Source organism: Athene cunicularia, assembly GCF_003259725.1.
Source record: "Athene cunicularia isolate RWA chromosome 2 unlocalized genomic scaffold, athCun1 chr2_part1, whole genome shotgun sequence".
Classification (NCBI taxonomy): domain Eukaryota; kingdom Metazoa; phylum Chordata; class Aves; order Strigiformes; family Strigidae; genus Athene; species Athene cunicularia.
Genome location: NW_020799095.1, coordinates 98058188 through 98075596, shown reverse-complemented (window position 1 = coordinate 98075596; position 17409 = coordinate 98058188). Strand labels below are relative to the sequence as shown.

The 17409-nt window shown below is 39.0% G+C and overlaps 1 protein-coding gene across 8 annotated transcripts in view; it reads right to left on the bottom strand.

Annotated features, from left to right (window-relative positions):
- The window catches only part of PIEZO2 (piezo type mechanosensitive ion channel component 2), a 259140-nt gene that overhangs the window by 84453 nt on the left and 157278 nt on the right, over positions 1 to 17409 (bottom strand). For 5 of the 8 annotated variants that reach the window (XM_026842250.1, XM_026842251.1, XM_026842244.1 and 2 more), the window contains exons 8-16: positions 13974 to 14105; positions 12855 to 12893; positions 10902 to 11040; positions 10359 to 10501; positions 7902 to 8138; positions 4295 to 4418; positions 2428 to 2681; positions 1612 to 1760; positions 703 to 876 (exon numbers count right to left, since the gene is read on the bottom strand). In XM_026842250.1, coding sequence (XP_026698051.1) covers positions 703 to 876; positions 1612 to 1760; positions 2428 to 2681; positions 4295 to 4418; positions 7902 to 8138; positions 10359 to 10501; positions 10902 to 11040; positions 12855 to 12893; positions 13974 to 14105 — 1391 coding nt within the window. The remainder of the gene's footprint in view (positions 1 to 702; positions 877 to 1611; positions 1761 to 2427; positions 2682 to 4294; positions 4419 to 7901; positions 8139 to 10358; positions 10502 to 10901; positions 11041 to 12854; positions 12894 to 13973; positions 14106 to 17409) is intronic. The other 3 variants (XM_026842249.1, XM_026842247.1, XM_026842243.1) reach the window with 2 other exon arrangements.

Sequence of the window (17409 nt, the reverse complement as noted above, 5' to 3'; positions counted from 1 at the left end):
GCATAATATGTCACAACGTATTATGAAACCATTTATCTCTCTCAGAATCCAGGAGCAGGATCCTAGGTCAGTTATGCTTTTATGCAGGAGATACAAAACAGTTAAACAAAGGAAAAGTGAGGTCTCAGAATCATGACAAATGCTAATGGACTTCTAGATGAGATCGTTGAATGTCTCAAAGTGCTAGCATAGCCAAGGGTCAGTACTTTAAAAGAGTGACCACAGGTTTGGGATTTTTCCATTTCTGAAAATCAGCTTTACAAAAAGGCCTAACTGTCCAATGCAAATGCATTTGTCAAAGATCTCCCAATTTTCATTTGGCCCTCAAAATGGACATTGCAAAACAGAAGTGACCCAAATTAAAAGTCATTATTTCCTGTTATTGACAGGACTTACAAAAAGGCACACGTAACAATTAAGCATCTAACTGCCATTAAAGGTCAAAGCTGATAATACATAAATACTGCTAGTACTTTCGAAAATGTACCCCAAAATGAAAAACTTCAGTGTATAGGGAAAAGTGGGGGAAGACAGATACTGTGGTGGTCGTTTGTTTAGTGAGGTGCTGGATACTGAGCACCTTCTTTTTAAACCAGTCATAGCAAAGGCAAACAACAACTAAAAAAAGTGAACATTACAAGACAGTCAGAAACAGCATTTTCATACAGATAATCAATAGCTCCATTTACTTTGTTTCTTTACCTGTAAATAGTGTTGTCCTGTTTGCTGGTTACAGCTTTTAAATCAGTGAGCTGGAGAAACCGGTCATGGAAATAGTGAAGGTGTAAGATACATGCCAGTAGGAAGGAGGTGGGGATAAAAATGCGTGTGAATAGCTCAGCCACAGAAAACCGTTTTAAACCAAGGTCCTCTAGCCTGAAAAAAAAGCAAGCCACTAAGCCACCTTTTCACAGCAAATCTTTTTCTTGCCATGAGACATTATTACAAACTATTTGCAATAGGAAATAAAAGGCCGTTACGTGCTTTTGGTTTTTAAAAATTCTTCTAAAGCAGCAAGTTTTACAAAGCAAGTATCTTGCATTTGGACTCAGTAACGTAGAGAGATATTATAAATGTACAAATAAACCAACCCTGCCATAGAGCTCTTGAACTAGATGAGTTATCTCTGACTGAAAGCCCTGCACTGTAGATCCACTGATATTGTATATACTTCCTCAAGTTTCTGTTGAGAAATGTTGAACACATCATGAGGAGGAAGAGACTCGGCCCTCCTCATTAGCAGAAGGGTAGTCCACCTTCATCAGCTCCAGGCATCCTGCAAATCTACCCTTAATCTCTTCCTGGATCTTGTTGCTATGGTCAAAGAGGTAGAGAGAAGTACTGGCACTGTATTGGGAATAGTAGTGATGCCAAGGCCTTGAAAGCAGATGAGTGAAAATATGACTCTTTGAGCCCCTCCTGTCCTTGCTCATCTCTATGGTCACACTAATAAATCTATTGCTTCAGAGCTGAGCGCTTAAAGTCAGCTATGCCTGGGGATGGTCTCATGATGTTTTTCCACTGTAAGAAGGAAGACTACTCTCAGATCATTCCACTACACTGAACTCAAAAGTCTAAAGAAAAAAAACTGAATTAAACAAAACCACATACTTGCTTTCATCCAGGCCTGTCATGTTCTTCCACAACCCAGGGAATGACTCAAACTGGTAGGTATAGATGAAGATAAGTACCAACATTGTGTAAACAACCACTGACATCCAGAAGTACTTTAAGATCCTTCTCCACCATTCATAGTGCACCTGAAAATCACACATTAAAGATGCTGAAACAAGCTGAAGGCAGACAATGACGAAAATACTGACAACACTGTACCAGAAAACAAAAATGAAGAATACTATGCTAGCTTGCCTGAAGTAAACAACGCTTACCCAACAGCAGCCACAGTTATTTGAGATACAATTTTTACTCCTGATGCACATGAACTCAAGTACAGACTGTAAAGATGTAGAAATGTCTGTTGGGACATGGTCACAGACATAAAGGCCAGTGACAGCTTTCAGTCACTCAGTTTCATCACCATTACGTGATGAAAGTCCAGAAAAGGGACTCCATGCTCTTTGGTGTGTGGAAGCTGTATGAACCAGCTGTCATAAAAACTGGTGGCTATGTAGGATGTGCACAGGCCCACAGAATTTTCCCACAGATGTTCCAAAGCTCGCAGTGATGTGGGGTGGTATCCCAGAGCAGAGGTGTGTATTGTATGCATCTAATTTATGTACACTTTGCCTGTCACTATAATCAAAAGTCAAAGGAGAATTAGTCTTAACTCCTTCAAATGATCTTATTATGTTGTATCTAACCAAACACACTGTTTATGAATTCTGTTTGGAGCTACTTTATTACCAAATTGAAGGTAAGAACCATTGTATTCAAGGACAAAATTCAGTTAACTCGGTTCTCACTTACCTGATAGAGGGCCACACAGAAGAGGAACAGTACCATATAGATGATTTTGTACATGACAATTCTACCCTCAAAGCTGACAAAGAAGAACATGCCCCCACAGACGTAAATCCAGTACTTGATGAACATAGCCATCACCAGCTTCCCCAGGACTTTCATAATATCCTGTTCATCCTCATCATCTTCTTCCTCTTCCTCTTCCTCCTCCTTCTCCTCCTCCTGCTCTTCTGCCACTTCTCCCTCTTGCAACTCCTCTTCTGCAAATACAGAGTCACATTTGGCTTCTGTGTGTTCTGGGGACTTTTAGTAAAAATTGAAACAGGTGGAAAGTAAAATTTCTGCACACAACACAGAAACTTAAAACACAATATTCACAAGAGACTGTATTTCTGAATCATACAGGCCTCCAGAGCAGGAGAAAGAGTTTTATCTTCCTATGAGCTTCAACCTGCTCCTTGAGCCATACAGTGCATAGCTATATATCCTTACCAGACACCCGTCTTCACTTTTTGTCTGAAATGCAGGCAGCTGTAGTGGAAAATTAGAGTCTAAGGGTTGTGTAATAGATAACAATCAAAACACTTTCCATGGCAGTACCTATACTCCCAGGCACAAAATCTTTTAAACTGGAAAACAAAGAAACCACCAGCTCCACCAGAAACCTCTCATTTTGAGTTTAAACTTTAAACTCTCATCTTGAGTTTGTACCTCTCATCTTGAGTTTCGTCCTTTAGAGAATATTGTGGTTACCTCCAAAAACCACAAGCAAGAGAAAACATTACCATAAAATCAAACAAGCTTAAAAATATAAATGCCACCCGGACACTGCTGTTTTTCAAAGAAACTACCACTTATCCAGCCTCTTCTGCTGCACCTGAGCCATTGCCGAAAAGACAGGCTCCTTTTGCCCTATGAAGAAATCAGGATTCCCCAGCTATTAACCTTGTGAGGCTTGTAGAGGGCAGGGTAAGCATCCCCCCAAACAGCAAGCACACGAGCAAGTATCTAGATATAACAAGGCTTGTCAAACTCATAGTACGTAGCTATAATGCTTTTCGTCCCATGGAGAACAATATTGAGATCAACAGGCTTGGCCACTCCTTCTGTCCCATTCACCATCCCTTTCCTCAGACTCTTTCCTTGCTTTTGACTTGCATATCCTTGAAGTGTCCAGCTCTGACACTGGTCAGATCTTTTACTGAGACAAATACTGTAAGTAATCAAACAGGAAAGTACATCACTGCTTCCAGGGTTGGCTTTCTACCATTTCAGGCAGTTGAACTTGTTCAAATCAGCATCCAGGAAAGGGCAAGGAAGGTTTGGTGGAACATACCCAGAAGCAAAAGAGGTTCAGGCCACCGAGCTGTTAGGTGAGCTGAAAATGTAGCAGTAAACTTTGCTCTCAGGTATGCTTCTGATAGCATGAGACCCTGCACTGAAAATATTTTCCCACTGAAATTAATAGTTTAACTTTGGGTTTTATACAAGTGTTTATGTACAAACACAACTTCCAAGGAATTTAGCAACTGACTTTTCCTATGTAAACTCTTCTCCTGTGGTAAACTCCTAGGGCAATTAATCTGCTGGTTTGGATCTGGGATACAGGAATAAACTTATTACTTGAAAGTTCTTTGACATTTCTCAAATGAGTCATTTTAATTACCTTCCAGTAAAGAGAATTCTCATTTTGTTTGAATTTCTAAAGTTCAAAGGTGTTTTATTTTTATATCCCAAGAGACAGTTGCACACAGATTTTGTAATATCTTTCTTAGCTAATGACAGGTATCCTGTTAAGTGCTTTCAGCATCACAGAAATGCAGTAACTGGAACTTCTATCATGACTGAGGGACTAAATTGGATCTGGCTTTACCTTTTTCTTCATTTTCTTCACTTCCAACTTTGACCTCAGACAAAGTAGCTTCTTTTAGCTGAAGTGCTTTCTGTTCAGTGAGGTGTTGCCTAAGCAGTAGCCAGAAAGTAATTGTGAAAAGAATCTGCGAACAAAAATCAAAACAAAAACAACAGACTAATTGTATATTCTATGTGCTACTAATACAAATGTATGTTTTCTTAAATTTTGCATGCCTTTGTTTTCTCTGTCCATCAGAAAATGGAAATGATGGCATCAGTGTCAAAGTGCATCTTTGTGGAAGTTAAGTCATTTAGGAAACATCCTGCATTAAAAACAACTTTATTTCATTTGTACTTTTCCATTGAGTAATAACTTATCACTCTGTATCTTTTCTTAAAGGTATTTACCTATATGGTTCTTTTATACCATATTCTATTCAGTTTTTAACTACAGTTTTATGAGCTTAAGGTCTTCTCATTATGTACTGACTGGTATAATTTCCATTTGTTATTTTTTGTTAATTTTTTTTTTTTTTTTTTTTTCAGGGAAGAAGCTCATGCAGTGAGTGTACTGTCATTATTTGGGTTTGGCTAGCAAGACCTGCCTTCAGGAATCACAGGTCCCAGAGACTGTGGAAAAGTTTGAAGCAAGGAAGACACACCCTTGTGTGGAAGAGGATTAGATCAGGGAATACTTAAGCAAACTGAGCATACATAAGTCCATAGGTCCTGACAGGATGTACCCACAAGTGCTGAGGGAGTTGGCTGATGTAATTGTAGATGCTACTGTCAATAATCTTTGATTGACTGTGGTGACTAGGAGAAGTGCCGGAAGACTGGAGGAAAGTAAATGTCACTTCAAGAAGGGCAAAATGGAAGATACAGGCCAGTCAACCTCACCTCGATCCCTGAGAAGGTGAGGGTGATGTGACACTGGTTGCCCAGAGAAGTTGTGGATGCCCCAACATTGGAAGTGTCGAAGGTCAGGCTGGATGGGGCTTCGATCAACCTGATCTAGTGAAAGATGTCCCTGCCTATGCCAGGGGGCTTGGACTATTTGATCTGTAAAGGTCCCTTCTGACCCAAACCATTCTATGATTCTAAGGTGATCAAGCAGCTAATCCTGGAAAACATTTTCTGGCGCATGAAGGACAAGAAAATCATCAGGAATAGTCAGTGTGGATTCAGCAAGGGGAAGTCATGCTTGACCAACTTGCTTAACTTTTATACTGAAGAAATGACTGGCTTGGTAGATGAGAGGAGAGCTGTGGATATTGTCTACCTTGACTTCAGGAAGGCTTTCTTCCATCAGATCCTCATAGACAAGCTGATGAAGTATGGGCTGGATGGGCTAGATGATCTACAAGGTGTTTTCCAACCTAAATGATTCTGTGATTCTCTGTTTCTGGATGAGCAGACAGTGAGGTGGATTGAAAACTGGCTGAACAGCTGAGCTCAGAGGGTGGTGATCAGTGGCATAAAGTCTAGTTGGAAATCAGTGATGGGCAATGTACACCAGGGGTCATCAGTGGGTCCAGTCCTGTTCAAACATCTTCACTTACGATCTGGGTGATGTGTCAGAGTGTACCCTCACCAAGTTTGCAGATGACACAAAACTGAGAAGAGTGGCTGATACACTGGAGGGTTGTGCTGCTATCCAGAGGGACCCCAGACAGTGTCAAGAAATGGGCTGACAGGAATATCATGGAGCTGAACAAGGGAAAGTGCAAAGTCCTGCACATGGGGAGGAACAATCAGTTTATTTACCATTACATGTTGGGCACTGACCAACTGGAGAAAAGTTTGGGAGAAAAGGCCTGGGAGTCCTGATGGACACCAAGTCGAACATGAGCCAGCAACGTGCCCCTACAGCGAAGAAGGGTAATGATATCCTGGGCTGCATTAAGAGAAGTGTTGCCAGCAGGTTGAAGGAGGTGATCCTTCCCCTCTGCTTGGCACTGGTGAGGCCACAACTCGAGTGCTGTGTCCCATCCTAGCACCCTGTATAAGAGACACATGGATATATTGGAGAGAGTCCCACTGAATGGCCATGAAGATGAAGGGACTGGAGCATCCTTTCTATGAGGAGAGGCTGAGAGAGCTGGGACTGTTCAGCCTGAAGAAGAGAAGGCTCAAGGGGAATCTCATCCAGTGTCTATATATACCTGAAGGGAGGGTGGAAAGAGGACAGAGCCAGACTCTTCTCAGTGGTGGACAGTGATGGGACCAGAGGCAATGGGCACAAACTGAAACACAGAAGGTTTCCCCTGAACATCAGGAAACACTTTTTTCCTGTGAGGGTGACCGAGCACTGGCACAGGTTGCCCAGGGAGGTTTTAGAGTCTTCACTCTTGGGGATATTTGAAAGCCATCTGGGCATGGTCCTTGGCAATCGGCTCTGGATGTCCCTGCTTGAGCAGGGGAGTTGGACCAGATGACCTCCAAAAGTCTCTTTCAGATTCAACCATTCCATGATTCTGTGAAGTTTACGGAGTCCATTATATTCAAACTAAAAAATCCTTTTAGACATCTTCTATTACTTTTATGGGTGTGGCTAAATCATCACATATACACAAGAGTTCCCTTTCTTGACACTGGCTAGTTTTAGATAAGATATTTGATAATAAGATGATAATAAGAAACAATGTCAAAGGGGCTGATGTATTAAGACAGTTAAAACTCCTCAGAGATTTACAAAGCTATTGAGAGAATCTGTAGAACTTCTCTTGCAGAACCCCTTGAGCTTTAGCTCTCTTACTAAACTAGCCCTACCTTTATGAGAGAAATAATACAGCACTCACTAATTTTCAGTTGCATTAAAGACGCAGAAATGGTTGCCCAAAGGGCTCTGCCAACAAGGAAAATCACTCACAGAATAACCTTAAATGGTAATTAGGAGTCACAAGGAAAGTGATTCACTTAGCGCAAGGGGAGCAGTGCCAACTAGATGCACTCTCTGAGACACCCCTCTTGTGTGCTCTAGAAACAACTTCCTATTTATGCTCATACCCTCCCTCAGAAGCAAACTTGCCAAACAAAATGCATTTTGTAGAGCTTTCAAGACATCAAAGAAAAAATCTATCATACACTGATGTCAACAAACTCTTGGTTTTGACTTGAAATTGATTCCAATTCATGCTACTTCATGTGTAAGGATAAAGAATTAAAGCTCAGACACAGCTATGTACTGTTGCTTATGCCAAATCATAAGGGAGTCAGTAGTGTTGGTAATTGCAATGACACCACAGTTCTAGTTGCCATCATATTCAGAGACAGACCTGACAGCCCATGGGTATTAATCTAACAAATCAAATCACATCTAGTTTGGCATCCGGTTTATAAAACCAAACAAGTGAACAATTCCCATCCGCTAAAAATTTTCCACAGAATTGTCATGCAAATCTACGAAGATGTCTGACACATTTGTTTTGGTATTAGCTTAACAAGCGAGAAGCAGTTTTCTGAACACTACTTTTAAATCTAGCCTTTACTGTAGAACTGCTACTGAACATGGTTATACTGAGTACCGAGGATTTGCTCTTGAAGAAATGCCAAGAGATCCACATTTTTTATCACAATATATTTTGTGGTTTCACAAATAAATCTCAGCTTATTGTAACACCTACCTTTGATGCCAACTCCCCAGGTTCCTTTCTTTCTAAAAAACCAGATACTTGAGGAAGCTCATCATTCCTGAGCTCAATACTCCATATATACTGCAACGTTAGCAGTAAATTTCCATAGAAAACCATGAATGGTGAACTGATCATGGCATATTTCCTTCGGTCCCGAATCATCCACAGAGTGCAAGACCAGATTAGTAACACAAAAGTCAACCAGCTGTGATACGTGATACTCCATGCCTCATGGAAGGAGGAAAGAAAGGAAAAAGCGTTGACGGATACATTCAGGAACAACATGGATGCATATTGCCAGCTACACTTACATTAGTTTCTCTGCTTAGTGCCCATTTTCATTGTCATGAGATTCTCACCCATATTAATCAGCTACTGGTCCAGATAAAATAAACCCCTTGGAGAATGTGCAGAAAGTAGATTTTTAAGAAGTCCACAGCTGAGGGTAAACCCTGCTTTGTGCTTTAACTGTCCTTTGGTAAAGTTTATAAGCAGACTCATTACACCTAACTAAAAGAGATGGAAAATGCAGACTAACTTTTGGGCACACAAGATCTTCTGCAAAACTAGCAGCAAAGAATTCAGAATAGGAATAGCAAAACATATTCAATAGCTACTACATTCAAGGTCTTTGACAGACTTACAAAACAATGCTAACTCCATACTGTTCTAGCCTTTTGGGAATCAATTTAAAATGGAAAGTTATGGTATGCACACACTGCACACACCTAACCTGAAGAACATTTAGTTACACAAACCATGGCACACTACTTGAAGTACTCACAGCTACAGAAGATTTTCTATAGCTTGCAGAAATCAGTTACTGAAAACTGCTCTATTAAACACTAGGGGAAAAGGACTGGGGTTTTAAGTATTTTTGATTAACAATGTATTATTGATTTAGAACTAAATTCAGCTATATATATGCTGTATATATAGATATAAATGTGGTGTGTATATATATATATAGGTATAACTCTGGAATAACTGTCAATTAAAAATTTTAGATTCCTTTTAAATTTAAATAGAAAAGTGTGCTACATTAAGAATATTTCAATCAGTTTAACTCAGTCTGCTTTGAAATCACATCTTTTAAGGGTATGTGAAAGACACTACTATACTACTTCTCTGTCTCCATATAAGAAAATAACATACACTGAGCTGTCTTTGGCTATGATATAAGTGGAACTATGATATAAGTGCATCAGATCAGAACTTTGGCTATGATATAAGTGCATCAGATCACACCATAAATAAATTCATACATGAATCTAGGTCATATAAAATAGGGATATATCACTAAGAAAAAAAGCTAGTAGTGTCTCAATATTAAACTACAAGAAAGCTCTTCAAACATATCTTCTCCTTTGAAACTGAGAGATATGACCCTAGAAGTGAATTAAAAAGGAAATGCAGATTAAATGAAGCATGCGAGTTTATAAAATAGGAAAAAGAGGCATTATGTCAATATGAAAACAATTACTCGCTAATGTCTCAAAATGCATCATGCCAGCTCCAGATTCTGCTCAGAGCCTGCCTTATTTAGTTCAGAAACTTTTCCTGCTAAAGGACAGCAAATAAAATTTTAAACTTTATGCAAACAAAAAGGAGACAAGCTAATTTGCTTTACCATTTTTAATGCAAAATTAGGCCAAGAAACTTTATGGTTAATTTCATTATAGTTGAAACTTTTCCAAAACAGTAAAACCAAAGCTTGCATTGGGAATATAGAGAGAGATCTAATCATTATGCTGAAAACTTGCTATATTACAGCTCAAGGTATTTGCATCAAGTGGGCTTAAAAGCAAGCAAGAATGTGAGACAGAAATACAAAGGCAGTAAGTAAAACTTTAAAAAAAAAAAAACTGTAAGAAAGCAAAATCTTGCTTGGCACGAAGTTGTATTTTCCTTGAGACCTTTCTGTGTCAATATAGGAAATCAGTCTTTACAGATCTCTTCTTCTCAGAGAGTAACTGGATGCATGTTTCAACCTGAAATAGGAACTATATTTTTAACATTTACTGTATCACTATGAAATGCTTTAATTTTGTAGTTAAATTTCTCAGTGGAGCAAAACCATGACAAGCCTGCTTTTGCAGAAGCTTGGGAATCAATAGAAAACTGAGTCCCAGCAGTTTTCTGACATTCAACAGACAACAAAACCCAGGGCTCTCAGTCCCAGAAATGTGATGCTTTACCCAGAACCCCATGTGTTGCCCTATTTATAGGTCTATAACAGGCCTGGGAATTCTGCATTAATAACTTAGAATGGACCCAAAATGATGCTGACAACACATTGGTATTTTCTAACCCTGATGTAAACACTTAGTGAAAACCAACCAATGAGATTACTTTCAGGAAAACATTGAGAAGACATATTTATTTGTAAAATGACCAGCATTAATTTTTTTAATTAACAGCATTAACTTTTTTGTTGCCAGTACTTACCATCATGGCTATCAGAGCACAAATGTAACTTTGTTTCATGATAAATTGGAACACAGAAACCAGGGCATGTAATTTAACATTTTCTTTTTCCTCCTGCGTAACTTCCTCTTCTTCCTCCTCCTCCTCCTCCTCCTCTTCCTTTTCTAAGTAGAAAAAGAAATTATTATTTACAATTCATGCTGGTCTAAATGTTGTATATGCACTCTCTCCTGGAATGATTTCATTTGTAATCACTCTGATGGCTACTTCTACAGCAATCAGCAAGCTCAAGATGGGAGTGAAAGAAAAATTACATTTTAGCATAGTAAAGCAACAAAACCCCCGAAGTTACTGTTTTGGTAGGCAAAGTATTTTGTATAGTACATGCCTACAGCTCAGTTTAGAAAATTGTCATATGATCAGCCATCATTGTAAGGCAACCACAATTATACAACTTCAATAGGCCAAAGAGCTTACCAAAATAAAAAATGGTAGAGGCAATGAGTGGAGATACAGAATAAGAAAAAGTATGGGACTAAGGGTAATTCCCAGGCAATTCACTACCTGACATGTCATCCGAAGGCTCCCATTTGTACTGTGGTGTTGAATACACGTCTGCTTTGGCCGGACCATTTTCTAATGGCAGTGCAGGGTGGATGGTGTGATAGTCAGCAGGGTTTCCATTCACTGTTACCAGCAGCACCTGGCAGAACATCGGAGAGAGGCATTGCATTTAGAGTGGCTTGTAAGAGAATGTGACTCCTACTTCTGTGCTTCACTACTGTTGGATTGCCAGTGTTAACAGAGCTTTACAAGTAATTGCAGATACTTCCAAAGAAATTGGTGTGTTATAGTCATGTTGCAAAAGTAGCACATAACACCTTCCAAAATTAATTGTTCTTATATTTTTTATGCTATGTCAATAAAATCACAAATTTGTTTCAGTGAAGTTCTTCAGCAAACAGTAAAATGCTGCTGTAACTTTGAACTTCTGTAAATATTTCTTTTAAAAGTCTTCAAGGATTTTTTTTTTTTTTTTCAAATTCCCAAAATGTCACATTGCATTAGGTAATACTTCAATTTACACACAAGCAGTCTGAAAAGGAATGAAAGTGTGGATATACAAGCAAAAGCAATTATGTTACTGCAGTCAGCTGAGCCATAGTAAATTACTGTTTGCATGCTCTTGGCCTGTCCTACCTATGAAATTCAATGGAAAGAACAGTGTAAAGGTGGACTAAATTAACACATCCACAGCTCAGGAAGGCTAAGGATGACTGCATGACTCAGTGCACAAACAGTACTTTGGTGAGCCCCTCTTCAGAGATCCTGCCTTTCCCAGGTTAAATTGTCATTTTACAGCCACTCTAAGAAAGCATTCTTCTATCTCATATGTTTAAGTTAAAGCTGTAACCAAAAATTCATCCTCTTTTCAGGCAAACTAATATGTCAAGATTTTCAGACTTTAGTTCACATCTAATTATTTCCAGTGGTTATGAAAATAATGGTTATAAATCACTTCCAATTTTAAATTATTAGTGGTAAGATCTACATTTGCTGCCATTAATAAAAGCAGCCTCAGTAAGTATTGTTATTGGTGCTGCATTTATGCCACCTGGTAGTCCTAATTCAACACTCTTTCACTGTTTTATTTTTGTGACTTCAATTTCAGGCCTTGTGCTTATTTGGATTACGGCTCCAGCAACCACAGTCATAAATATCTCTTGTATTGGCAGAAATTCACATGCAATGGGTTACTGATGGTAGTACATGAAGACTGACTTCTGCTTAGACTGTGAGACAGGAGCATATTTTGCCTGTCATTGCACAGGCATGTGTGCACTGTTTCAGAATAGTATCTGGGTTATGTTCGGTTATATTCAGCAGCTACACCAAGCACAGGCAGTGAAGCACATTTAGATTTGGCTGTAGCTGCTCCCAAAGTTCATCTCATCTAATCTCCATTCTTCTGTGTACGCTGAAGAGAGGAATGTTTCTGCTTTCAGAGTCTGCTATAGGATCTATAGCAGTCAAGATAAACGGATCATTTGCTGTCTGTTCAAACAAGGCTTGGGTTTTCTGTAATCTGTAAATTGAACTCATATGTGTTGTCAGTCATGCTTTAAGGGCCTCAGCATTTCAACGTCAATGAAAGAAAAAAATACAGCAAGGAAGCTAAATCAAGTTTAAAGATGGCTTGCATTAGAAAGCATATTTTGATATCTTATTTAAACCCAATGAAATAGCAAAGATCGTTTGCCAGTTGGTACTACTATAAGCAATTTAATTTCAAATCATCAATTTTAGGGCTAATTGGTGGTTTCTCAGTGCAATTATTAAGGAAGCAAAAGACAATTATATTTAGGATAATCAAGGTTATAGGGTAAATGGCAGGCTAACCGAAATAAAGAAGTTTTAAAAATGTCATCTAAGGTTTTATCTGTATATATCAGTGTAATCTGTATTTACACACATTAAGAAGAATTACAAAATTACAAAGACTAGTAGTATACTAACATCCGATGGCTTGTATTCATCTTGGGTCATTGACAGAAGCTGCAAAAAGCAATGCAAGGACAAATTATTAAAGAAGCATGGCTCAAGCATTAATAAGTCTAATTTTCTGAATACATGCATGCATATTTGCTGACTTTTGCAGACTTGCACTAAGAAATTCAGAATTCTAAAGAAGCCAGCATAATTTTACACTGTGCTCCATAAAATTATATTTAGTGTGCCATAGCATTAAATAACTCTACTGTATGTTTCTGTGAATTATAAAACAAAACTGAGAATGTTGCATTTAAATTTTAGATACTAGGTCAAAGAATTAATCAGTATGGCATTATACTGATTAACTGCTTTCTAATGTCTTTATAATGATCTAATGCTTAAAAACTCTCTTTAAATGATCTTTAAAATTACTGTAATTATAAAAATACTTGCAAGTAAATGTTTATAATAATATAAAATGTGCTACTTCATTCATTTGCCAGCTCATTTACTACTACTATTATTTTGACAGAGCTCTTGGGGCTTGAGTATATGTGGCCTAACAGAATGTTTGTATATCCCAAATTTGACTGCAACTTGACAAATGAAATTTTGCACTACAGCTGTTGAGGACAGATGGTAGAAAGCTGGACCTTTCCAGGAGCTTTTACATCAACTGCCTTAACTGCCCTCCTATAAATATCCTACAAGGACACCAGTACACTCAGAGGAAGATAAGTTGGCAGCCTCCCCTTTCCAATGACCAAGCCAATTAGTAATTACAAGGCAGATCAAATATTTAGATCAGGATTTGGCTCTCTGACAGACTTTCTAGCTGTTTTGCACACAGGTAACAGCCTTATGTCAAAAGCCTGGCCCTAAACTTCTTAAAATGCGGAAGCTGAGAACAGAGAGCATGCTTTTCATTTACTTCCTTACACCGGTTGTAATTTTTGTTTTATTAAATTTTATAAAATATATTCCTACTCTGCCACACAGCCTTGATATTGTACCTGGTTTATACATTCACATGTGAAGATCTTACTTGCAACCTTTATCATGTTGCTTCCCTTAACTTCAAAATAACTGATAAAATTGACTGAAATACAGTTAATGCAGAGACCCTTCCCCCTCCAGCCTTACTTTTCTCTCATCAGTTGTATAGTGGCTTGCATACCACAGACTTCGTCTTCTCTCTGCTGTCATTGGAATTGGGCTGCAGGCTATTTCTTTATCATCTTCCCTGCTAACAGATTTCTCTTCGTCAGGCATCTGCTAAACAATACAAATGACAAGACTAGTTATAGCTCTCTAAATAACAATCTTAGCAGAGCAATTTAAATTTTCCCCTAATTGATGTTCCCTCTCCAAAATATGTCTTTGAAATGTCTTTTAGTGTCTAATGCACTCAATCTATGATAGATGACTCTTACTGAGATGACACTTTCAGAAATGATGACAGAGCTTTTCTGTAACTGCTAGTTTGTCAATGCCAAGATGTTTCCTGATAGTTACAAGACACCAGAATTACACAGATCTCCACATACTACCTTACTACCTTAATTTACTATATAGTCATACCATAACCTAGTGTACAGATGTTTACTTTTTAAGGCAGTGTATTGAAAGAAAATTCACTCTTCTCATCAGCCTACACATGTGAAAAACCAATTCTGCTTCACTGAACAACTGAAGAACTGAAAAAGTCAAAACCTTTTGAGCATATGTATTTACCATTAGTGGCTAATCTAACTCACCAATCCATGCCTCAATATGTAACAAAGTAGTCCGTGCTGTTCATCCATCTAGGTTCATCTAGTCTTGCTTCTGAGTCAAGCCATAAAAACATCAGTGTGTGGTCATGCTCACTGGAGGACAAGATGACTGGAAAAAGCCAATACAGATTTACCAACCTGATTGCTTTTTATGCTGAAACAACTGGCTGAGTGGATGAAGGGACAGTTGTAGATGTCAGCTACCTTGATTTTAGCATCTTTGACACACTGTCCCACAACATCTTTGCTGACAAGCTGGTAAGATATGGACTTGACAGATGGACCACAAGTTGGGTGGAGAACTAGCTAAGCTGTCTTGCTCAAAGTATGGTAATGGCTCAAGGTGAAAATGGTAGTCAGTCATGAATGGAGGTCCTCAGGGACTGGCACTAGGTCTGGTACTATTCAGCATCTTCAAAACTATCATCTGGATGGAATTTCACCCACACAAAGTTTGTGAACGGCACTGAACTGGGAGATGAGGTAGATGGGCAGGAAGAAAGAGCCACCATACATAAATAGGCTAGAGATGGGCCAATAAAAAATGCACAAGGTTTAACAAAGATAAAGTCCTGCATCTGGAATAAACCCACATAACAGTAAAGGCTGTGGACAGAGTATGTGGGAAGCACTGTGGCATAGGTTCAGGGAGTCCTGGTGCATAGCAAGCTGAACATGAGCCAGCAGTGAACGCCGGCAGCAATGAAGGCAAACATGTCCTGGACTGCATCAGCAAAAGTACTGCCAGTAGATCAAGGGATGTGATTATTCCACTGTACCTGGCAAGTGTCAGGACATACCTGCAATTCAGTTCTGGCATCCCCTGTTCAAGAGAGACATAGAAAATCTGGAGAGGGTCCAGCAAAAAATTGCCAAGATGATTAGAGGGTTGGAGAAGCTGAAGGATGCAGGAATTAGGGGCTTTTTCAGCCTTCCAATACCTAAATTGCAGTTTTACAGAAGACAGAGGTACTCTTATCACAGGGAGGCATAGTTATAGGTCAAGAGGCTAAAGGCATAATTTGCTTCAGGACATTAAAATATATATATATATATATATATATATATATATATATATAAAAAAATAATGAGAATAATTAATCACTGGCATTGGCTGCCTTTTCTGGAAACATCTAAGACTTGGCCCTGGACAACCTAATCTGAGGCCCTGCTCTCACAAGAAGTTGCACCAGATGATCTCCAGAAGTCCCTTCCAACCTGGACTGTTCTGTGACTCTGTGATTGCCTGTGATCCACATGCTCTATTTCTTCATCTGTGATGGCACTATTACCACTAAATTGAGGAGGACTGCTAATGCACCGCTCTTAGCCCCATCTTAATTCCATGGCCCAGCAGGGGTATAGGGCCTTTCAAATATAGCACAGTGACAAGCAGGAGATCTGGCTAGCTGTACACAAACCATGCTAGCTTACACATCCTCTATGGGCTCCTCCAGACCTCTTCCTGCACTCTGCCTCTTCCTCCAGCAATCTTGAACTTCCCAGCTGAACTGTCACAAAGCAGCAAAACCCTGCTGTTCACACCAGTGAGAGGAGAAAGCTCAACCATGTGGTGCTAAAGGGAGGGGAAGCGAGTGCTTTGGAGCCAGCAGGTTGCATGTGAAAGCTGTGTAAGCATCTCCAGTGCAGTGTTGCTCAGCAGGACTCACTGGCCCCAGGATACCATCAGGGAGAGGCTGCCACCACTGAAGTTACTCTGTTCTCGGCTTTGCCCAATTTCTCATTTTGAACCTTAGGCCTTGATTCTACTTATAGTTTTCATTACTGTTTGCCCTCTCTACTTCCTTAGTTTTCTGGTTTCTCCTCCCAAGACTTCATGTGGGTTTTAGATTCCTGTCTCTGATGGAAATAATAAGTATCCAAAATTTCAGAGGAAGGTATGCAAGAACATGAACTGAATATTATGGAATAATAATAGCAGTGTCTATTCCACTTTACCATTCATTAATGCCTGGATGTTTTACTCAGAACCAGTGGGAATGGTGAGGACTGAAAGGTAGACTTACCTATGCTTTAAAGTACTGCTTTATAAACCCGTTTTCTTGTGTGTAAAAGTCTTGTAGTACTAAATATACACACATGTGATTCTAATAAGAAATCAAAAGTGCTCAAGTTGGGTTCTACATTGCTGTTGAACTTACCAAAGCTCAACAAACTTTGAATTACCAAATTCAAAGAATTACCAAAACTCTTCTTCCTCGCATCACAATCTCCACTGGAATCAGTTGTTTTGAGTATTGAGTCAAATCCTTATTCGTACAGGTGTAAGGTCTCGATTCATAAAACAACCCCTATTCAGCCAAGTATACAAGTGCTTGTCGAACCTGGAACCTGGGGCAAGGTGTTACTGACTTCAGTAGGACTTAAGGGTAGGTTCAGGAACTTTGCTGAGCTGCAGACAAAATATAGACTACACACCAGCTGTAGTAGCATTAATCTGAATTTACCCTGTTAATAACTACAAAACAAGTTAACTAACTGTCAGTTTTTATTTCAACCTGAATGATCTGTTTGTAAGGACTTAAAATTTTCCTCTTGCCTATTTTGTCCTTTCTACTTAGCAGATATTTGTATTTCTGCTTCAGATTAAGTCCTACTAAGCTGACTTCTGGTTTGCAACAAAAATATCTGTATGTCCTGATATTTGCTCTTTTACTTAAACTCTACCTACTGCCAACAAAGAGATACCTCATGATGTAAAAGCTAGTTTTTGTCTGAAGTAGAGGTGTTTCAAAGGCAAGGTTCCAAATTAGGCTTTTAATGGGAACTAGCCAGTGGTAAGT